This window comes from Nerophis ophidion, linkage group LG03, assembly GCF_033978795.1.
Source record: "Nerophis ophidion isolate RoL-2023_Sa linkage group LG03, RoL_Noph_v1.0, whole genome shotgun sequence".
Classification (NCBI taxonomy): Eukaryota; Metazoa; Chordata; class Actinopteri; order Syngnathiformes; family Syngnathidae; genus Nerophis; species Nerophis ophidion.
In genome coordinates this window covers 44,987,178-45,010,654 of record NC_084613.1, presented here as the reverse complement: position 1 = coordinate 45,010,654, position 23,477 = coordinate 44,987,178, and the positions used below count along the sequence as shown (strand labels likewise).

The following is a 23,477-nucleotide window of genomic DNA, read 5'->3' as shown; positions in this document are numbered from 1 at the left end:
ACAATGTTTTATTAAGCACAATAATGCTGCCCAGAGGAGTTGTCACAGCAGACTTATTATAACCTTCCATGGCTGACATTGTCTTTTTCTTCTTTTGACTACAAACTATTTGATGCTCAATCACCAACACTTCTGCAGCCATTTTGCCTCAAACTCCTTCAGGACATGATTATTTCAGTTTTACAACATCAAGCCTTATTGTAAATTAATTCATTATTGTGCCCATTTCAAGTTGTAATTGATTTGTCAGTATTTGAGATAACACATGCAAATATACAATCTAGCACTCCATCTTATTTAACACCTCTGCTGTCCTTTACACTGATATAACCCAAATAGATGTTCATAAACAAGAAAAAAATGGTGCTTCTTTAGGTACAATTGGTTATTTAGCCAAGTGGCCCTTCACGGTGTACTTGTATTTAAACTGTCAGAGTAGTAACGATTACTCTTATTTATTATATTTTGAGGGATGTGGCCAATCGATAAAGGGAGAGTGAAGTAAAGGTTTTCTTCAGTAAGCTGTTGCACAGATAATTTAGATAATTCTCAAAACTTGTAGCCACATTTAAAGCCATTGTTCATTGTTAAAACACATACTGGATTATACTGCCCTTTTGAAATCACTAACTATGTCATGCAGGGTCACATGGAAGGTGAAGTGTGGGGCCTGGCCACCCATCCCCATCTCCCTCTATGTGCCACTGTCAGTGATGACAGAACTCTGCGCATATGGGACCTATCCCCCAGCCACTGCATGTTGGCCGTGCGCAAGCTAAGGAAAGGTGAGTCACCAGCTGATGAGTGTACAGTAGTTCCTCTTCATTTAGCCTGACTGCGGGTGCATCGGTCCCGGGTCATTAGTAAACACCTTGTTGTCCCCAGGTGGCCGTTGCTGCTGCTTCTCCCCTGATGGCAAAGCTTTGGCGGTCGGTCTAAACGACGGCAGCTTTCTCATTGTGAACGCAGATACCCTGGAGGACCTGGTGTCCTTCCACCATCGCAAGGACATCATCACAGACATCAAATTCTCCCCAGGTTTTTAGTTTAAATTTGCTCACATTGTTACATTGACACCATCAATCCCTAGAAAACATAATCCTAATGAGTTTATGTCACTGAAAAGAAAATCTGCTATAATGTTGGCTTCTTTGGGATTGAGAAATCTAAAAACCAATGTGTGTCTCTGCTCAGGTTCTGGCAAGTACCTCGCAGTAGCATCAGGTGACACTTTTGTGGATATTTACAATGTAATGAGCAGCAAACGCGTTGGAGTGTGCAAAGGATGCCTCAACTCCATCACACATCTGGACTGGGACAGGAGAGGTAAATGTCCCTCCCGCCTTAATAGTTAATATATTTAATTTTTTTGCTGAAAAAAACAATTGACCCTTTCATTCACAGGGAAACTACTCCAAGTCAATACTAGTGCCAAAGAGCAGTTTTTCTTTGAAGCTCCTCGCGGAAAGCAGCAGACCATCCCTGCTGCAGAGGTAAGGATGAACAAGAAGCAGTCGAGAAGTGGTAGTAGTCAAGTTTTTTATTGAATAAGGAAAGTCAGGTAGGTGGAACACGGCATAAAAGAAGAAACTCTTTTGTCGAACCATTTAAACTTTGGCACAGAATGGCAAACATTGTATCTCACTCACATAGCTTGTGTCTTGCAGCCACCATAGTGATACTTTTGTATGTAGAACATTAATTAATGAGGCAAAAAGGGTATTAATAATTTTTTACCAAAATCATGGTATTTAAAAACAAGTGTGTCTAAAGTTTTTCAACAAAGGCTTGTGGAAAAGTCAAAGTATATACAGTGGCCCATTTGATATTTTTTATTTTGTAAAACAATGCTAAAAGCATTATGTATACAATATTTAAAGGTAAAACAGCTTTGTGTTGTAAGTGACAATTCTTTATTTATTTTTTCTCATTAACTTACAACTTTTTGCTCTTTTTTTTCTACATTTTTAATGGGTTTTTATTTTTCGACAATATGCAGCGGGCTAACAATACTTGAGTTACCGTCCACTCTTTGGACACACCTGGGTTTAAAGGTTCATCAACTTGTAAGATTCCTTATTAGGTGGAGTGAAGACTATTCTTGTATCTGAATTCACACTTACATATATTTTTTAGTTTTTTGAGTGCATAGGTGCCTTAGGACTAAAATGCCATCCACTGTCAGTCCCCGAGTGTTGCACTCAAAATGTTCAAAATGGCGATTGCATAAAAAGTTAAAGCTAAAGTACCAATGATTGTCACACACACACTAGGTGTGGCGAAATTATTTTCTGCATTTAACCCATCACCCTGGTGAGTGGAGCAGTGGGCAGCAGCGGTGGCCGCGCCCGGGAATCATTTTCGGTGATTTAACCCCCAATTCCACCCATTGATGCTGAGTGCCAAGCAGGGAGGTAATAGATCCCATTTTTATAGTCTTTGGTATGACTTGGCCGGGGTTTGAACTCACAACATACCGATCTCATCGGACACGCTAACCCAGGGGTGTCAAACTCATTTTAGATCGGGGGCCACACGGAGAAAAATCTACTCCCAACTGGTTAAATCCCTGCATGATAACTTTAAAATAAAGACACCTTCAGATTGTTTTCTGTGTTTAAAAATAGAAGAAGCACATTCTGAAAATGTACAAATCATAATGTTGTTGTTTTTTTACACTTACATGTTGCGGTTAATAGTATTCTATCTTTATTTGTTGTTATTTATATTTTCTGAATGAATGATGTGATTGTGTTCATCAGTCAACTCAATGGTGTTCATTTTCAATCTATCAAGATAAAAAAATATCAAAATCAAATTACAGTATGCTATGTATGTAGTTTGATAATTTTCCTCGATTGATGTACTAACATCATGTGGTTTATTTTGTACATATGTACCATCATCTACAGCAGGGGTCGCCAACCTTTACCACTCAAAGAGCCATTTTGACCCGTTTCACAAAATAAAGAAAACTATGGGAGCCACAAGACTCTTTTGAAATTTTTAATGAAGTAACACAGCGCACAAGGTTTTGTTTTGCTTTGTGCTATGTATTAACCAGGGATCTCAGACACACGGCCCGCACCTTAAGATGAAAATGTAATATTAGTGCGAGTTTTATTTGAATGCCGCTTGACAACGTCACATTTGCCAACCATCTCAATTTTTCCGAGGGACTACCGAGTTTCAGAGCAACCTTTCTCTCGACTGTCTACTGGTTTTCACCCAAACAACAATAAAAATGGTGTGCTATGATGACAATGCGTTTAGCGCCCTCCACAACCATAACAAATAGCTTACTAGCCCAATTGCATGTTGTATGTGGCTTCCGCAGACACACATATGCGACTGCAAGGCATTCTTGCTCAACAGCCATACAGGTTACACTGAGGGTTGTGATATAAACAACTTTAACACTCTAACTAATATGCGCCACACTGTGAACCCACACCAAACAAGAATGACAAACACATTTCGGGAGAACACCCGCACTGTAATACATTATAAACGCAACATAACAAATACCCAGAATCCCATGCATCTCTAAATCTTCCGGGCTCCACTATACACCCCCGCTAGAACCAAACCACACACCCCCCCCCCCCAACCCTGCCCACCTCAACCGACGCACGGAAGGGGGGGGTGTTATTCACTGTAACAGAACAGTGAATACATAAATACAAAATAAATAATATACCATAAGTAAGTAAAGAAATATTAAATAGATAAATAATCATTATCTAAAAAACAAATTAAAAAAAAGTTCAAGATGTTTATCATAATTGTTCTTCTTTGTACTTTGTGAACAGTCTCTTAAACTAAATCATTTTGGTTCTTTGTTTGATTTCTTTGTTTAATCCATTCCATAATTGAATTCCACCTACGGATATGCTCATAGTGTTAAGTGTTGTTAAGTGTTAAGGTTATATTTCTCCTCTTTTGTTGAGAAGAATTGAGTGTACGGTCTTGGGTGGCAGGTTACAGTTTTATTTGTTCATTATTTTAGCTGTTTGCAAATGCACCAAGTCGTTGAATTTCAATATTTTTGATTCAATAAATAAAGTGTTTGTATGTTCTCTATATCCAACATTATGTATTATTCTGATTAGTCTTTTTTTGTAGCTCTGTTAGTGAATGAAGCGCACATTTGTAGTTATTTCCCCATATTTCTACACAATAAATCAGATATGGTAACACTAGTGAGTAGAATATATGAAGTGATTTTTGGTCCAGAAAATCCATCCATCCATTTCCTACAACTTGTCCCTTTTGGGGTCGCGGGGGGTGCTGGAGATTCGGACATATTTTACTTTATTCATATTGACGTGTTTCTTGCTAATTGTTGTTGTATATTTCTTACATGAGGTTTCAAGTTAAATTAGTCATATATTATTAAACCCCCCAAATTTTTTTTCTACCCATTCAATTTCTACTCCGTCAATTTGTATTGATGTTTGACTTTCCTTTCTACTGTTTCCTTTCTACTGTTACCTTTACCTTTCTGCTGTTAGTTTTACTGAGATTCAAGGATGGTCTGTTTTTCTTAAACCATCTTTTTAATTTGTTCATTTCTTCTGTTATTAGTATTAGCTTCTGTGTGTTCTCTCCTGAACAAAACACAGTTGTATTATCTGCAAATAATACTAACTTTAAGTCATGTATAACTTTACAAATGTTGTTTATATAAAGATTGAACGATCCCTGAGGTACGCCACAAGATACAGTATTTTCAGCTCTATCTTCACGTATTGCTTCCTGTTTGTTAAGTAGCTTCTAACCCAGTTCAAGACCAAACCTCTGATTCCATACCTTTCTTATTTGTTTATTAAGATACTGTGTATAACTGTGTCGAATGCTTTTGTTAAATCCATAAACACTCCAGCAGCACATTTTTTGCTATCTATTGCATTGGACTGATGACAAACACCAGTTTGTAAACTGGTGTTTGTCATCAGTCTTATTTGTAGATGAATGTGCACCTGAGTAAAGATCTTCTTGTTTGGTAATCCCGTGGAGCGTTGTAATTTTGTAGTCGAATGTCAACGTTTGTTTTCCGTCAGACTCCATTATCATTGTTGTTATTGTGGTTGCTGGGAGTTCTGATATTTGTCCAGATCCTGGATGTCTTTGACAACTAGGACTCTTGCTTGTGGACTTCCATTCAGCTAAATGTAGACTTTGCAGTCGGCGCTCCATTCCATTAATTTCCCCCCGTTTTCACAAGTCGTGTGCTTTCTTGGCGATTTCACCATTGCGTTTAGTGAGGTGCACGTTCATGTACACATTTGTGCCCTTCAGTTTTTTCCCTTGGTCAGGAATGCCATTTTGGATTTCCTATTGACGAGTTTAACGGTGGTGACTGGCATGGTATTGTTGCCTCTTCTATTCAGTGGTGTTAATATCGACATCAATTCCCTTTGATTGCAGAAAGTTGACCACTTGTTGCTCTGTTGAAGCAGTGTCTATATCATCTCGTTCTCCTTTGTTGTCAACTGCTCTTGCATAGGATCGAGGATTGATGCGTAGCCTTTAAATGATTGTCATTCTGTTGTGTAAACTAATATGGATGTATGTTTTTGTTATCTCACATTGAGCTGTTGTCTCAATGAAGCCATCTCCTCCCAGAAGTTATTTAGTCTCAACGGTTGCCGCAATGTTTCTATCTTTGTTCTAACGATCTCCACAACACTGCTGTTGTCCCAATGGGTGTTGTCTTGCTGCTTGTAATTCGACTGTTGGTGCAATGTTGCATTCTCCTCTTTCAGCCACCAGATATTTTTTATCAGGCAATCCAAATTTTGGTGATAATACTCCATTGAGTGTTTGCAATCCACTATTAAAACGGAGAGAAGTAGAGGAAGCAAATACATTTTGTGACTGTCATTAGTTAGTGTGTAATACTCAAAATTTGTGGACAGCACTCAGTATACTGTATTGAATATTATAGTCTTTTGTTTATCGCTGTTAATTGCTTCTGGACAAGATTGCAATAAACATATTTCTGCCTAGTAGGAATCATTATATGGATTGAAAGTGTGATGTGGAAATGCATTGCATTGTGGGTGTTGCTGGACTCTGAATTGTTTATTTACATAGGTGAATGCAACTCTGTGCTTCAGTTTTTCTTTTTTTTCTTTAGCAAGTTCAAAACATGGCGCAAACGTGCGGCATCATCAACTGCCACAATCGTGGTCATGATCTCTTCGGGGGAAAAAAGGATTTGATGAAATTTTTCTCAATAAGGACGTTTATTTTTTCACTTAGCAGGCAGCTGCTGCAGTTCTCGCGTATCTAGTCATCCATATACATTTATCTATGCTGTGCGCACTAACATTCCAAAACCGGAAATCAGGCCATATGGCATATGTCAGTAGCCAAAGGAAGAGCCTTTTAGACATTTTATTAATTAAATATGATACATCCATGATATATAATCATATATAATATGTTAATAATATACATCCATCGTGGGGGTTGTGGGGGTTGAGCCTAACCCAGCAGCATTCGGGCAAAAGGCATTGTACACCCTGTACAAGTCGCCTCTCATCGCAGCACCGCCAACTCAGATAGAGAGACAACATTCACACTTGCATTCACATACTAGGGCCAATGTAGTGTTTCCAATCAACCTATCTCCAGGTGCATGTCTTTGGAGGTGGGAGAAAGCCGGAGAACCCGGAGGGAACCCATGTAGTCACAGGGAGAACATGCAAACTCCACACAGTAACACCCCGAGCCTGAGGATCAAACCTAGAACCTTCTTATTGTGAGGCATACACACTAACCCCTGTACCACCGGGCTGCCCTAGTAATATACAATATAATAATAATATAAAAAAAGGTAATTAAAGGTGCATAAATAATCAATGTATTATCGAATCGTAGCTCCTGAATTTTAATCAAACCGTGAGTTGCTCAAAGATTCCCACAAATCTATTACATTTGAGGTACCTCACAAGATTTTGTCGAATTGCGCATGAAAAAAAAATTCAGAGTATATCCGGTGGGCTACATGATGGTTGTCAACCATGTGTTTTGAGTGGAGGATGTGTTTAGAAATAGATGCAGTGTGAATGGCTCACTTTTCACATTTCTTTCTGTGTTTTGAGATATTTTAGTTCATAACTAGGTTCGCAAAGTGTCACATAAAGTCATCCACTTTTCTGCTTGGTTAAGGTGGAGAAGATCGACTGGAGTATGTGGACGTGCGTCCTTGGCACGTCTGTTGAGGGCGTCTGGCCTGTGATCAGTGAGATCACAGAGGTGACGTCTGCTTGCCTTAGCAATGACAAGAAGGTGCTTGCTACAGGAGATGACTTAGGATACATCAAGCTCTTCAGATACCCAGTCAAAGTAAGATACTATGCTTAATGTGAGATGGTAGTTTATTGTCGGAAGTTAAAATCATAGGTTCATGACAAGTGTTATTTGTCACTTCTAGGGGAAATTTGCAAAGTTCAAACGCTATGTGGCCCACAGTACCCATGTTACCAATGTGCGGTGGACCCATGAAGACAGCCTTTTAGTGACGGCTGGCGGGGGAGACACCTGCCTCATGATCTGGGCTCATGAGCCTGAGACCCATCGGGAACTCAGACAGTGTGACAGCGAGGAGTCTGACATCGAGAGTGAGGATGATGGCGGTATGAGAGCGGGCTCTTTGAACTAAAGTATGTCCAAATTGTACCTACTGCTGTACCGGTGTTGTTATTCACCAGGTTATGACAGCGATGTGACAAAGGAGAATGAGATCAACTACACCATCAAAGCCTTATCCACCAACATGCGCCCCATGACTGGTGTAAAGCCTCACTTGCAGCTGAAAGAGCCTTCTGTGGATGAGAGGTATTCCATAGTGAAGTTGGTAAAACAGGAAAAATATACCTTCTGTGTGTCCTAGATCTCTTTTGTCAACATATTTTCTATTCTAATCTATAATACCCACCCTTTTAAAATAACTTGCACCTTTTCTGCTCTTCTTCTTTCCTATAATGGCTGCATTCTCTTTCTTGTCCTGCATGATTCTTTTATTCCATCTGAAGACAGGGTGTAGTCAGGTAAGATGTTTCATGTTTGTGGCTGTCTCATCCCAGTGTAGCTTATAGACTCATACGATTCCAAGTTTTGCTAATACTGGGGAAGGATAGTTGTCTTGTAATGCTTACAAATTATTTTTTGTATTTTCCAGTGTATGGAAAATAATTTAGATTTTTCCATAAAGAGCCTGATTTACTAAAGGTTTGCGTGTACTAAAACACGTCCAAACCTCATAGCACACGCAAAGCTGATCTACTAAACATGTGGAAAGTGAGCAGAACAAGGCATGCCATCCATTTTGCCTCCCTGTCTTCATGAATACGTAGAATATATGCTGATCATCAAAACGACCACAATTCTGTGAGGAGAAGATGCAAATATCATTAGTTAGCACACGCAATGTGATTCATCAACACTCATCAGTGTTTGCGCGCACTATTCGGCTTTTTATTTAGCACGTGTCAGAAGGACTTGCAAACTAACACTTCTACACACAGCTGCAGGATCAGTGCTCCCGCTGAAAAACGATCCTGCTTATGTGTCGACATTTTCGTATGAGGAGCCGTCAGGGACATTATTCCAAATTACCTCTCGCAAATATTACTGAAACGCTTTCACATAAACAACTGAAAAATTATTTACTCACACATACTACTGAAATGCTCTGATAAACTACTGAAACACTCTCACATTAAGGCCCCTCATATTTTTGGATGGTCAGAAATAAAAAATATTAGACATATTGTCTATTCAGCAACATCATTTATAATTTTATAGCTGCTATAGGCAGGGCCGCCTTAACATAAGGTGGGTTCCGACTTCAGATTTTACTCGACAGAAAAACAGAAATGCAAAATCCAATCCAATCCACTTTATTTATATAGCACATTTAAACAACAAGAACGTTTCCAAAGTGCTGCACAGCCATGTTAAAAACAATATTAAAAACAATATTATGCTCCACCAATGACTGAATAAAAACAAAAAATAAATTAATATAAAACCAATATAAAAACAATATAAAATAAATATGATTAAAACTATTTTAAAGGGTAAAATCAATTCAAACAATTAAATGTTCAGATACCCAATCAAAGTAAGATACTATGCTTAATGTGAGATAGTAGTCTGCAAAGTGAGTTCCTTGAACAAATAAGTAAATAAATGAATAATCAATCAACAAATGAGAATCAACCATTGTAAAAAAATGTTTTGTCCATAAGTACATCTCCTTTGCGACAGGCACATCACATCTGTGCGTGTGTAATAGAAACTAGTCAACTTCAAGTAAAGTGCTGGATAGCTGTGAGACTGCCTGTCATTTTAGCTCAGTAATAGTATGCTGGTCTTTCACATAGGCAACGTGAGTTTGAGCCCTGCTCGGAGCAGTATGAAAAAAAAAACGCAGCCGAGAGAGAGAACACGATCACTAGACAAAATCATACGCAACACGGCCAATGATAGTACACACTATTTTATAGATTGCTCACTTTGTTTACTTCGTGGTGTTTGGATCTTAGTAAATCACACCCTTAGTGTATTATTGTATTAATCATGGAGAATTATATTTACTTAGGCAGTAAAACATTAATTTATATGAATTTATTAATTCACTCATGTAGTTATAAGTGAATTGTTTATATTGTCAGATAACCTAGAAATCGTGCAATGAAAGGAATCCAAATCTATGAAAATTGTGTAATTTTTCAGTCGAAAGCTTGTAAAGACTAAATGCAGCCTCCACAAGGCAGCAGACTTTGGTTGTCATGGCTACTGCATGGCAGTGACTTCTCTATTTTACATGTATGTCCTCAGCAGCTGAGGTGTTGTCTTGAAGTGCATTTCCATTGAGCAGCAGTGACGGCTGTAAGAAACCTTTTTGGTAATTTTTGCTTTTTCTTTGCTATTGCTGCCATACAGAGGGTCAAGGTAAGCTACTTAATATTTTATGCATTCATTATCCCCCTACTGACGCCATGTTGAGATTAAAAGTGTTCATTTTATAGTAAGACTGTAATAAAAAAAGTACACATATTAAATGTTATTTTTGCCTCTTTTGTTTACTGTATACAGTATTTACTGGTCACAATACAGCCTTAAAAATATGTCAGAGTTTTGATCGGTACCCATCCTAATCCAGCAGTTTGTTGTCAGGCCTCCTGTCAGCAGAGCTTTGCCACAGCCTGAGAAGCTGCAGACCAACAATGTGGGGAAAAAGAAGAGACCCATTGACGTAAGAGAAACTTTGTTAATGTCCAAAATAACAGCTCATTTTAGATACTCTGTTAATAACTTGGAGAAATAGAAAATAATGTATCCCAAAAAATTTGAAAAAAAACACAGAAAGGCTAAATATTGTAAACTACTGGTTGACACTAATAATCACAGTCGATACTGAAATAAAATAGGCTTTCGAGTATGTTTCAGAGCATCATGTGATTAAAAAGGTAACTAATTAAAGATTTAAAGATGTGTCTGCTGTTCAGACAACCTCCCTGGTGATGCTCTAATTGAATGAGAATTTCAGCCAAGAGCTGGTTCTGCACATCATTGTTGTCATGACAACGAACAACCTTTCTGACTTTCTGACAGTCTCCTCCAACTCTTTCTGCAGGACTTGGTATTGGAGCTAGTTTTCGGTTACCGTGGCAATGACTGCCGCAATAACGTGCACTACCTGAATGAGGGGGCTGACATCATCTACCACACAGCCTCAGTTGGCATCGTGCTCAACTTGACCACCTGTAGGTTTGACGGAGTGCATGGAATTTTAAGACACTGCAAGCACAGATGATTACAGCATGTGTGTGTTTTCTTGAAGCTTGCCAAAGTTTCTATGTTGAACACAGTGATGACATTCTGTGCCTGACAATCAATCAACATCCCAAATTCCCCAATGTGGTGGCAACTGGCCAAGTAGGTATGTTTGTTCGACAGTGATCTCTCTTGTCAGCTTTATGCTTTTTATCTATAACTTACAAAAAAATGCATCATATATAAAATTTGTACATGCAGAATATTATAATATATAAAAAGAAGTACATTTTTACCAGAGGTTACCTGAGTCTCGTGTGGACAAATGTTCGTTCATAAATAAAATAAATCCTCTGTCCTTTTAGGTGATGCTGGTGACATGTCAGGTAAGAAATTGATCTTAAGAAGTCTTTTTTGATTGATTGATTGAGACTTTTATTAGTAGATTGCACAGTACAGTACATATTCCGTACAATTGACCACTAAATTGTAACACCCGAATAAGTTTTTCAACTTGTTTAAGTCGGGGTCCACGTAAATCAATTCATGGTACAAATATATACTATCAGCATAATACAGTCATCACACAAGTTAATCATCAGAGTATATACATTGAATTATTCACATTATTTACAATCCGGGGGGTGAGATGTGGAGGGGGGTGGGGGTTAGCTTTGGTTGATATCAGCACTTCAGTCTTTAAAAATTGCATCATCAGAGAAATGAACATTGAAATAGTGTAGGTCTGACTTGGTAGGATATTTACAGCGAGCAGTGAACATAGTGAGTTCAGAAAGAATAAGAACAACAAACATTTGATTATTTACATTTGATAATTTACAGTCCGGGAAGCTGGGATGTGGAGGGGGGATGGTGTTAGTCAAGAGTTGAAGTTGCCTGGAGGTGTTGTTTTAGTGCGGTTTTGAAGGAGGCTAGAGATGCACTTTCTTTTTCACCTGTTGGGATTGCATTCCATATTGATGTGGCATAGAAGGAGAATGAGTAAAGACCTTTGTTAGATCGGAATCTGGGTTTAATGTGGTTCGTGGAGGTCCCCCTGGTGTTGTGGTTATGGCGGTCATTTACGTTATGGAAGTAGTTTGACATGTAATTCGGTATCAGGGAGGTGTAGCGGATTTTATAGACTAGGCTCAGTGCAACTTGTTTTACTCTGTCCTCCACCCTGAGCCAGCCCAATTTGGAGAAGTCGGTAGGAGCGAGATCTGATCCGGGGGGGAGGTCTAAAAGTAACCTGACAAGCTTGTTCTGGGATGTTTGGAGTCTAGATTTGAGGGTTTTGGAGGTACTAGGGTACCAGGAGGTGCAAGCGTAATCGAAAAAGGGTTGAATGAAAGTTCCCGCTAGAATGTTCAAGGTGCTTTTGTTGACCAGAGAGGAGATTCTGTTGAGAAATGTTGTTCATTGGTTGACCTTTTTGATTACCTTGGTTGCCATTTTAACACAGGAAAGATCGGCCTCTAGAATTGAACATAGGTAGGTGATCTCATCTTTCCTGGTGATAACAATGTCACCCACTTTTATAGTGAAGTCACTGACTTTCTTAAGGTTGATTTGGGACCCAAATAGGATGGATACCGTTTTACCCAAGTGTATGGAAAGTTTATTGACAGCCAGCCAGGTGCAAATACTACGAAGTTTAGCACTGAGAATTTTTTCCACCTGTGACTTGTCCTTGCCGGATACCAGCATCTGCAAACAGGTAAAATTCACAGTCGCATGCTGATGACATGCCATTTACATATATTACATATATATGGGGGGGGGGGGGGACGACACGGTGCTGTTCACCTCTACCACCTGTTTCCTCCCCTCCAAGTAAGATTGCATCCAGCTCGATAAAGTTTTATCAAATCCGATTGCTCTGATCTTATCCAACAATATAGCGTGGTTAACGGTGTCAAAGGCCTTCTGAAGGTCCAGCATGACCATGCTGCAGTAATTGCCCGCGTCCACCTCATGTTTGATGTGGTCGGTCAGATAGAGAAGGCATGTGTCAGTGGAGTGGTTAGTTCTGAAGCCAGATTGGAATTTGTACATTAGTTTTTTAGTAGCAAGGTAACTATCGATCTGTTCATAAACTACTTTTTCCATTACTTTCGAAATGGAACTGAGAATAGAAACAGGTCGGTAGTTACCAAATACTAATTTGCTTCCTTTTTTAAAAAAGGTAGATACTCTTGCTATTTTGAAATCTTTTGGTACTTGGCCTTGTTTAATTATGATGTTTAATATGTGTGTGTGATGATTGGGGCATTGGTGGTGGCAGAGTCCCTGAGGAATCTGGAGGGGGATGTTGTCAAGGCCGGTGGCCTTGTTTAGGTGAGGGGCGCTCAATTTTTTTAAGTAGCTCGTCAGCTGAGACCATTTCTAATTTGAAATCGTTGTTGAATTCTCCTAGCTTTCTGTAGTAGCCTTTAATGTGTTCTACACCAAAGCGACCAGAGTGGTTGGACAGCTTGTTAACTAGAGATGTGGCTAGGCTGGTGAAAAAGGTGTTAAGTCTGCTTGCTACCTTCATTTTGTCTGTAATGAGGGAGTCGCCCTCCTTGATATTGATGTTGGTGAGTCTGATTTTAAGTTTCTGGCTGCATCACATGGCTTATTTGTGTTTTCCTCTATTTTGTCGTTACTGTAATTCTTTTCAAGGATTTAGTCAGGTTTTTTGTCTTATTTCATAGTTTATTGCATTGCTTTTTGAGTTTTGTAGGGAGTGATTAGAGGTTATTATTGGGTTGTTTATCTACTTCGGTTTTACACTTTTGGTATTTGGAGGATTTTCTGTCTGTCTTTTATGGCAGCTGGTATCATCTTAAGCAGGGATGTTCAACTAAATTTTTTGGAGGCCACATCTTCAGAATGCTTAGGACCAAGGTGCAGAACTTCTCCTTTTATACTTAGTCTTATTTATATATGTATATTGCAGAGAACCAGCGTCTACGACAATAGGCATTAGATTTTTGTCTGTTTCTTTTGTCAGAGTTACAGGATCACTCTGCTATGGGACCTTCTGTTAAAAAGCTATTCACAGATCACCTTGCTAACTATGATACAAATGTAGTGATATCAAGAATCTGCAGCAAAAATGTGACTCTTTCACAAGTTTTCTTAACTGAACTGAATGAAAAAGAGATCTAAAAATGTAACCTTGAGGAACACTTGATCGGGATGTGCCGATCAAACATGTGCTTGGTTTAGACCACTGTGAGACAGGTTAGTTTTACCCTACTGATGATGTGTTGTTGCAATAGAAATCCGATGGGTATTGGATAAAAAGTATGTGATCAGCCATTGCCGTTTAATGCCTTTTAATGCCAATCACAAACGCTGATCCTCACTGGATGACAAGCAACTATCAGCTAATTGTGTGTCTGTATACACAGTGTAGATAAGTTCCACTAAACTAATAATAATGCCCTCCAACACGGCAAACAAAGTGCATTACTTAGTATCATGAGTATGATAATTAGGTATTATTTTGCTAGAAGACGAGGCTCTACATGTTACACAGCGAGAGAAAGCCAGGAACAGACATTTTATAGGTGAGCTAACAAACTCATGGAATAATTCCCTGGATATTGGAAAATTTTAAGGGCTGAAACCAAAGGATTTAAAACAATAGTAGATAGTTCTTTATTTTGTTTAATTATTCTGTACTATTGACTTTGTTTCGCTTTAACTAGAACCTTTATTTAACCAGATAAGAAACCCATTGAGATCAAGCTCTCTTTCACAAGGGTGACCTGGCCAAGAGGTCAACAGCACATGTCACAGAGCAGTTTCCAAAAAGTAATACATTAAGACATACATTTTAAAATACATAAAAGAGAACTGTAAAACAATAAAGATTTACACCTTTTAAAAACACAGGCACTGAGCAAAAGTCTCTTGCTCTCTGTCCCTCAGGACAGAACGGAAGGCTCCAAATGGAAGTAGTTCAGTGAGTTTCAGTTTCGTCTGCAATGCATTCCCTGCCATAGGGGCAGCAATGCCAAAAGCTCTTTTGCCAAATTCAGTCCGTACATGGGGAACAGTTAAAACATACAAATTGTTAGAACGTAACGCATAAGAGCTGTTTTTTCTTTGTAACAAAGTACACAAGTATGGAGGTATTAAACCTAAAAGAGTTTTATAAATGATGGTCAGCCAATGTGTGTATCTGCGTGCACTCAATGAAGATAAGTCTGACTTCATATACAGTTGACAGTGGTGGGTGAGACTACGACAGCCGGTAACAAATCTTAGTGCTGAGTGACAAACAGTGTCCAAGGACTGGAGGCATTTAGATGAAGCACTAAAATAAAGCACGTCTCCATAATCAATTACGGGCAAGATAGTCGCTGTCACCAATTTCCTTCTGACTTTAAGAGAGAAGCAGTTTTTATTTCTAAAAAGGAAACCAAGCTTTACCCTAAGCTTAGAGACCAAGTTGTTAATATGGGCTTTAAATGAAAGCTCCTGATCAAAAGTAAAACCCAAGTACTCGTAATTTAAGACCTGCTCTATAGGGTTTCCATTTGATGTTACAATATTTGGAATATTTTCCAGTAGCACCCTTGAATGAGAGAAAACCATTACCTTGCTTTTATCTGTCTTTAATTTTTTTTTTTTTTTTGTCCCGTCCAGCTTCTCAGGCAAATCATATAGTTGATGTAGATGCCCATGTTCGGATTTACTTTACAAAAGAGAAGTGTAGGATACTTCTCTTGTTGCCTTATTTGAGTTTGACTTTATTAAATGTATTTATATTATCATTTGGTGCAGCCGGGCCGGAGCAGGAGGGGATGGAAAGAGAAAAAAAAGGAAGACAGAGGGGGAAATTGTGGGGATAAGAGGGGGATTAGACAGAGAGACAAAAACAACAACAGCAAATACAACAATAACAACAACAACAACAATAGAACAACACCAGCACATACAATATGTACAATTATGATCGTAAAAGTGATAGCAAATAAGCAGTTAGCGAAATAAATAATAATATAGTAATGACAATCAGCATTTTTACACTAAAACTGGATCAATACAAATACCAATAGAAAAAGCGCTGTTGATCATGAACAAAACCAATAGTTTACCTCTATTATCAACAATACAGTTTTTCAAATGCAACAATACGTATACATAATGATAGCTAGAAAGATAATTAAAAAAAATAGAATAAATGAAATAAAAAAATTAAAAAAAGAATACCGAAAGATGAAAGGGAAGACAGAGAGGCAACCTATATTAATCTTGTAGATTGTTATAGTAACAATGGGTTAAGCTTTGTCAATATGCCATGTGTTACCCAGTTTACCCTAGGGCAGGGGTAGGGAACCTATGGCTCTAGAGCCAGATGTGGCTCTTTTTGTGACTGCACCTGGCTCTCAGATAAATCTTAGTGGACATTGCTTAACACGGTAAGTAATGAATAATTCCGCCTGTAATCACAGTGTCAAAAATAACGTTCGAAATATAAAACATTCTCATGCATTTTAATTCATCCATCCGGTTTCTACCGCACCTGTTCAAGAAGTCGCATTAATGGTAAGAAGTATTTTATTTATTGTTGGTTAGCGTCAGAATAACAATGTTATTAAAAAGAATAAGATACTTATTATACACTAAAAATGTTGGTCTTACTTAAAAATGCGCGGATTTAGTTGTATTCAGTCTTGAATAAAATATTATATGGCTCTCATGGAAATACTTTTTAAAATATTTGGCTTGTATGGCTCTCTCGGCCAAAAAGGTTCCCGACCGCTGCCCTAGGGCAACAACGTTGATATATATTTGATGAAATGTGATTATGTGCATGAGTGTATGTATGTATATGTACTTGTATACTAACAGAATGTGTATATGAATGTTTGTACAGTGAATGTATATGTACAATATGTGTATGTTTGTACCGTGAATGTGCGTGTAGATGGACGGACTTGGAGTATGTAGGTATGTAATGTATTTGTGTATGTATGTGGGAGCGTAGGTACCTATGTATGTACGTTTGTATGTATGAATAACGGTGCATGTGTGTGAGTATATGTGTGTTTGTATGTACAATATATTTGACTCCCAGTGTGCGTGGGAGCCAGAGTGCGGCCCCAGCCGCCCAGAGAACCCAACCCATATCTGTATTTAAAACCAATTTAAGATCAAATAAGAGAGCCTGGATGACACCAAAAGCAGCTTGTAAAAACTCAAAAGCCTGAGTGATGGAGGTTGAACAGCAATAAATAATGGTGTCGTCTTCATAAAAATGGTACATTGCATTTGACAGATTATTGCAAAGATTATTTAAGTAGATAGAAAATAAAATGGGCCCCAGCACTGAGCCTTGTGGAACTCCTTTGGTAATGTCCAGTAATGAAGAGGTTGTCCCAGCCACCTGTACACGTTGTGTTCTGCTGGAAAGATAGTCTGTGAACCAAGCAGCTGCATTTTTTGATAATCCAAAGTGATGGAGAGCTTCAATGAACAGACTGTGGTCTACTGTGTCAAATGCTTTTGACAAATCAATAAAGAGGGCGACACAGTATTGTTTGCCGTCCACAGCCTTGATTAAATCATTGAGGACCTTAAGAGCAGCTGTAATAGTGCTATGCTGTTTTCTAAAACCAGATTGAAATGGGGATAAAATATTGTTTAATTCAAAAAAATAATTTAGCTGGTTACTGATGATTTTCTCAAACAATTTTGCTAAAATGCATAATTTACAAATTGGTCTGTAATTATTTATATTTGTGGGTTCACCCCCTTTTAGCAGGGGAAGAACAAAGGCTGATTTCCAGATTTTTGGAATGCTTTTACTTGTTAGACTGAGGTTAAAAATATGCGAGAGAGGCTCATCAATAAAATCAGCAGCCAATTTTAAGAAAAAGGGTTCAATTTGGTCAGGTCCTGCTGCTTTAGTTGTGTACAGGCTCTTTAGTGCATTGTATACCTCAGATACTGATACAGGTGTGAAGTCAAAAGTGCAGGTGCTGCTTCTAATTACAGCCTGTGGTGTATTTGGGATATTAACATTAGTTAAACCAAGTCGTTGAGGATTCAACGACTCAAACAAAAATCCGGCAGAAACAAAATACTCATTAAAACAATTTGATATAGTTGTTTTATCAGACAACTTTTATCAGGCTGATTTCCAGATTTTTGGAATGCTTTTACTTGTTAGACTGAGGTTAAAAATATGCGAGAGAGGCTCATCAATAAAATCAGCAGCCAATTTTAAGAAAAAGGGTTCAATTTGGTCAGGTCCTGCTGCTTTAGTTGTGTACAGGCTCTTTAGTGCATTGTATACCTCAGATACTGATACAGGTGTGAAGTCAAAAGTGCAGGTGCTGCTTCTAATTACAGCCTGTGGTGTATTTGGGATATTAACATTAGTTAAACCAAGTCGTTGAGGATTCAACGACACAAACAAAAATCCGGCAGAAACAAAATACTCATTAAAACAATTTGATATAGTTGTTTTATCAGACAAAGTACCAGATTGAGTAATCAAAGGACATGGAAAGTCATTTGTTTTCACATGATTTACAGAAGCTTTTATGGTTTTGCCAAAACTTTTTGGGGTCATTTATATGTTTTTTGCATTCATGCAGGTAAAAATCAGACTTGGCTCTCTTTTAACAAGCGAAGTACATTTATTTCTAAGCTGGCGAAAGCTAAGCCAGTCAACCTCTGCCTTTGTTTTTCGAGCCCTGGCCCAAGCAACATCTCTCTCTTTGAGAAGGTTTCCAATTGCAGCGCTAAACCAGGGATTATTTCGACCTTTAACTCTAAATTTTCGAAAGGGAGCATGTTTATTGACTACATGTTGAAATTCGTTAGAAAAGTATTTCAACGCTATCTCAATATCATCAATAAAGCAACTCTGTTCCACTTAAAGGCAGCTAATTGTATCTACCCATCCATCCATTTTCTACCGCTTATTCCCTTTCGGGTCGCGGGGGGCGCTGCTGCCTATCTCAGCTACAATCGGGCAAAAGGCGGGGTACACCCTGGACAAGTCGCCACCTCACTGCAGGGCCAATTGTATGTAATAAAATAGAATAAGGAACTACTTTAAATGGTATGTCAATATTGTTAAATTCTCAAAAACCTTGATTGGAACGTACCTACTACTAGTATAACTAAAGAAGTTAAACAAATGACTACTGACTACATCTGCAGTAAACAAGCTACAACAATAGCTTGGTTACATACATCACATTACGATAAGAATCTGTAACTGCCAAATAGAAAGGGACTTAAAGGCGTTTCTTGAGCAACGCCTCAGTTATGTTACTCACAAATTTGGACCCCTGTATTCAATGTTTGCTAGCAAGGTTAAACTGACAATATAAGAATCTGCCAATGTGTGTACAGTGGTCCAAGTTCCTCTATACCAGGGATCAGCAACCTAAAATGTTGAAAAAGCCATATTGGATCAAAAAACCAAAAAAAATATATGTCTGGAGCCGCAAAAAAATAAAAGCCATATTAAATACAGATCATGAGATATATATTGAATTAAGAGGATTCAAAGGAAACCAAATGAGCTCCAATATAGCTACAAATGAGGCACAATGATGCAATATGTACATATAGCTAGCCTAAATAGCATGTTAGCATCAATTAGCTTGCAGTCATGCAGTGAACAAATATGTCTGATTAGCACTCCACACAAGTCAATAACGTCAACAAAACTAACCTGTGTGCATTCATGCACAGCGTTAAAAGTTTGGTGGACAAAATGAGACAGAAAAAGAAGTGGCATAAAACACATCCTCGAAAGTCGGAGAAAGTTATACATGTAAACAAACTACGGTGAGTTCAAGGACCAGCAAAATTTGTAGGACAAAACAGCGCTCGCCAAATACTCGAAATTGGTGAAGCATGTTTAATGTAAATAGTGTGCTTTATAACAATTAGGGAGGTTTGTGTCATGTTTGTCCTCCTGCAGAAACCATATTAAAACAAAAAATATGTTTTTTTTCCCCCTCATCTTTTTCCATTTTTCAAACATTTTTAAAAAAGCTCCAGCGAGCCACTAGGGCGGTGCTAAAGAGCCGCATGCGGCCCTAGAGCCGCAGGTTGCCGACCCCTGCTCTATACAAAAGGAGCATTCATGTTTTTAGGAATTTGCTGGAAAATTGTTTGTCTCCAAAGATTTGAATTGAACTCTGGAGTGGTATGGTATCATTCGCAAGTCGGATTTGGCCCGCAAGCCGTCAGTTGAATAAAGGTGGACTAATTGTTTTAAAACAATCCACATAAATGGTTCTTACTGCTTTTTCTCTCCCTCAGCCACATCACCATCGATTCACGTGTGGGACGCCATGACCAAGCAGACGTTATCAGTGCTTCGCTGTTTCCACTCGAGCGGTGTCTGCTCTGTCAGCTTCAGCGCCACAGGGAAGCTCCTGCTGTCCGTAGGCCTGGACTCTGAACATACCCTCACCATCTGGAAGTGGCAGGAAGGTACAAGCTGATCTAACACGGGAAGTTTAGACGGTCACTTTCATCTCACCTTTTATGTACCTGTACTTTGCCTATCAGGTGCAAAAGTAGCCAGCCGTATTGGTCACACTCAAAGGATCTTTGTAGCTGAGTTCCGTCCGGACTCGGACACTCACTTTGTCTCAGTGGGGATCAAGCATGTCCGCTTCTGGACGTTGGCGGGTCGAGCTTTGCTCAGTAAAAAAGGAGTACTAAGCTCAATAGAGGACGCACACATGCAGACCATGTTGTCTGTTGCATTTGGAGCGGTAAGTTGCTTCAGATCATTGTCACATTCAGCATGGAGACAGCTTGCTGATGCTGTAAATAATTTTTTTGTAATATCCCACATAATCTTAAAAATGCTGCTGTTGCTATATTTTTGTTTCTGTAATGAAATGCTGCTGAACAGTTTGTGCATTGCTTGCTCTGCTCTCTTAGACCACTAGATTAGTGCAGATTTGTTTTCTTTTCAGAATAACTTGACATTTACAGGTACCATAAGTGGGGATGTATGTGTGTGGAAAGATCACATTCTAGTAAGGATAGTGGCCAAAGCTCACACGGGCCCAGTGTTTACCATGTACACCACACTGAGAGATGGCCTCATTGTCACTGGAGGCAAAGAGAGACCGTAAGTTGCATAAACTCATTATTTTTGTTTCGGCTGGTTCATGAGTTGATTAAGCTAGGCTGATGTGCACCTATTGTTGCCCTCTTCAGGTCAAAGGAAGGAGGAGCTTTGAAGCTCTGGGATCAAGAGTTGAAACGCTGTCGAGCCTTCCGATTAGAAACCGGACAGGTCATTGACTGTGTGCGTTCCGTATGTAGAGGAAAGGTAACAATGGAGATCTTACGCTTCACCTAAAACATGATCTGACATCATTCTCTTCAATTCATCCCTTTTTGTCCTTTGCTGCATTAGGGTAAAATCCTAGTGGGAACCAGGAATGCAGAAATCATTGAAGTTGGGGAGAAGAATGCAGCATGCAACATCCTGGTTAACGGTCACATGGACGGGCCTATTTGGGGTTTGGGCACACATCCATCCAGAGATGTGTTTCTGTCTGCTGCAGAGGATGGGACAATTAGACTTTGGGACATTCCGGAGAAGGTGAGTCCACTCCACTCCACTCAGACTTCCTTTAAAGAAGTTGCTATGTGGTTATTAAAGTTTATATGCTGGAACTATTACAGTCAATTACAATCACTGCAGTGATGCTGGTTGACAACTGATTTAGAGATAATCTGTTCTAGGGTCAAACTACAGAATTATTTGTATACTGACCAAGCTTAAAGGAACATTTTAACTATCGACCTGTGAAAACAGCTTAACTATTGTCTGTATTAGGAGATTTAAAAAAATATTTCACTTGAGTTAACATAATGATGAATTTGTAACATTTAAGCATAGGTAGAGTAAGGCACAGATATACATCTCATTTTTTAACATTATTACTTGCGAATGTTCTTATCTATCCAAGTCATTAGTCTCAGGGCATTGAATAAATCGCACTGCTAAGACTAACTTTAAAAAACCCAATTGGCCTCTCAACCAAGCAGTCTTCATCAGTTTATGCTTAAGACTATGGTAGATATGACAGCTTTAGTTTAAGGGGACGGTGTCTTGTGGGATCCAAGGTAGAAGCAACAGGCATACCAAGAATGATTTCAGTCTTTTAGAATGCAAAATAATAATCGTTAAGATACATCTGTAATTTTGCATTACAAAAGAGTGAAACCATTGTTGTTGGTACATGCCACTACATTTTAGCAGATGAATACTTGTATTCCACACCATCCTTTCAGACTAGAGCTGAGCTATGTAGTCCTGAGCATGAACTGTTAAAGCCTGCATGGATTAGAAATGAAACCTCTTCTAAGACAACCCAAACAGTCCATTTACAATCGATTGCATCACCTAAGACAGAGTTGGGCAAAATACGGCTCACATTAATATGAACTATAGAAAGTACTGTATTTCAGTGGTTGGAATCTGGGTTTTTGAGTTATTACGGTAATCTATGTCACAGCAGCTCCAGGCATCCGAGGTAAGAAGCATTGTGAGCGGGGTTTGCTTACAGAACAGCCAGTCTGAAACACTGGTGTCAGGGACAAACGCTGGAGCAGATTTTTGGTGTAAAAATATGCAGAAGAGTGATATTAAATCAGATTGTATGTGTTCGTTACCTTTCGTGTTCTTATTTCGATGTGTTTGTTACATTTTTGCTGTGTTTTGTCTGATTGTAAAAAAGATGTCGATGCAGGAGTTAGTCTGAGAAGTGAAAAAGGAGCAACGTTCATTTGTTGTTAATATTCAGTTTTTAATCATTAGTAGTTAATATTATTAATTCCACATTTTCATGTACAGTCTGGGTGTCTCATTCAGTAAAAACATTTAAAATTCCATTCTGTTTTTTGAGGTGGTTTGTCATAACATATATATATATATATATATATATATATATATATATATATATATATATATATATATGTCTTGATTGGATTATCCAGAGAATAGTGCTCGATACCGTGGTAGAGCAAAATATGTAGGTGTGGGAAAAATCACAAGACTACGTCATCGCTACAGAACTGTTTCATGAGGGGTTCCCTCAATCATCAGGAGATTTTAATGGAAGCATTCACATACAATGGTTTATATAGGGCACAGAGTGGGTGGGTACAGGCAGGCGTAGGGTGTGGTGATTGGCTCATGAGTTACCTAGGAGGTGTTTCTCGCCCGGAAAAGGGTGGAATGCCATCTCCGGGTTGGGGAGGAGACCCTGCCCCAAGTGGAGGAGTTCAAGTACCTAGGAGTCTTGTTCACGAGTGGGGGAAGAGTGGATCGTGAGATCGACAGGCGGATCGGTGCGGCGTCTTCAGTAATGCGGACGTTGTACCGATCCGTTGTGGTGAAGAAGGAGCTGAGCCGGAAGGCAAAGCTCTCAATTTACCGGTCGATCTACGTTCCCATCCTCACCTATGGTCATGAGCTTTGGGTCATGACCGAAAAGATAAGATCACGTGTACAAGCGGCCGAAATGAGTTTCCTCCACCGTGTGGCGGGGCTCTCCCTTAGAGATAGGGTGAGAAGCTCTGCCATCCGGGAGGAACTCAAAGTAAAGCCGCTGCTCCTTCACATCGAGAGGAGCCAGATGAGGTGGTTCGGGCATCTGGTCAGGATGCCACCCGAACGCCTC

The 23,477-nt window shown here is 39.0% G+C and overlaps 1 protein-coding gene across 4 annotated transcripts in view; it reads left to right on the top strand.

The window, feature by feature from the left end:
* The window catches only part of eml5 (EMAP like 5), a 114,268-nt gene that overhangs the window by 64,378 nt on the left and 26,413 nt on the right, over positions 1–23,477 (top strand). For 3 of the 4 annotated variants that reach the window (XM_061895337.1, XM_061895336.1, XM_061895338.1), the window contains 16 exons: positions 644–785; positions 886–1,038; positions 1,195–1,326; positions 1,405–1,493; positions 7,180–7,356; positions 7,445–7,646; positions 7,722–7,848; positions 10,195–10,273; positions 10,655–10,784; positions 10,862–10,960; positions 11,160–11,180; positions 20,086–20,259; positions 20,338–20,546; positions 20,754–20,911; positions 21,001–21,115; positions 21,203–21,391. In XM_061895337.1, the coding sequence (XP_061751321.1) occupies positions 644–785; positions 886–1,038; positions 1,195–1,326; positions 1,405–1,493; positions 7,180–7,356; positions 7,445–7,646; positions 7,722–7,848; positions 10,195–10,273; positions 10,655–10,784; positions 10,862–10,960; positions 11,160–11,180; positions 20,086–20,259; positions 20,338–20,546; positions 20,754–20,911; positions 21,001–21,115; positions 21,203–21,391 (2,196 nt within the window). Of the gene's footprint in view, positions 1–643; positions 786–885; positions 1,039–1,194; positions 1,327–1,404; positions 1,494–7,179; positions 7,357–7,444; positions 7,647–7,721; positions 7,849–10,194; positions 10,274–10,654; positions 10,785–10,861; positions 10,961–11,159; positions 11,181–20,085; positions 20,260–20,337; positions 20,547–20,753; positions 20,914–21,000; positions 21,116–21,202; positions 21,392–23,477 lie in introns of those variants that run through there. The other variant, XM_061895339.1, reaches the window with a different exon arrangement.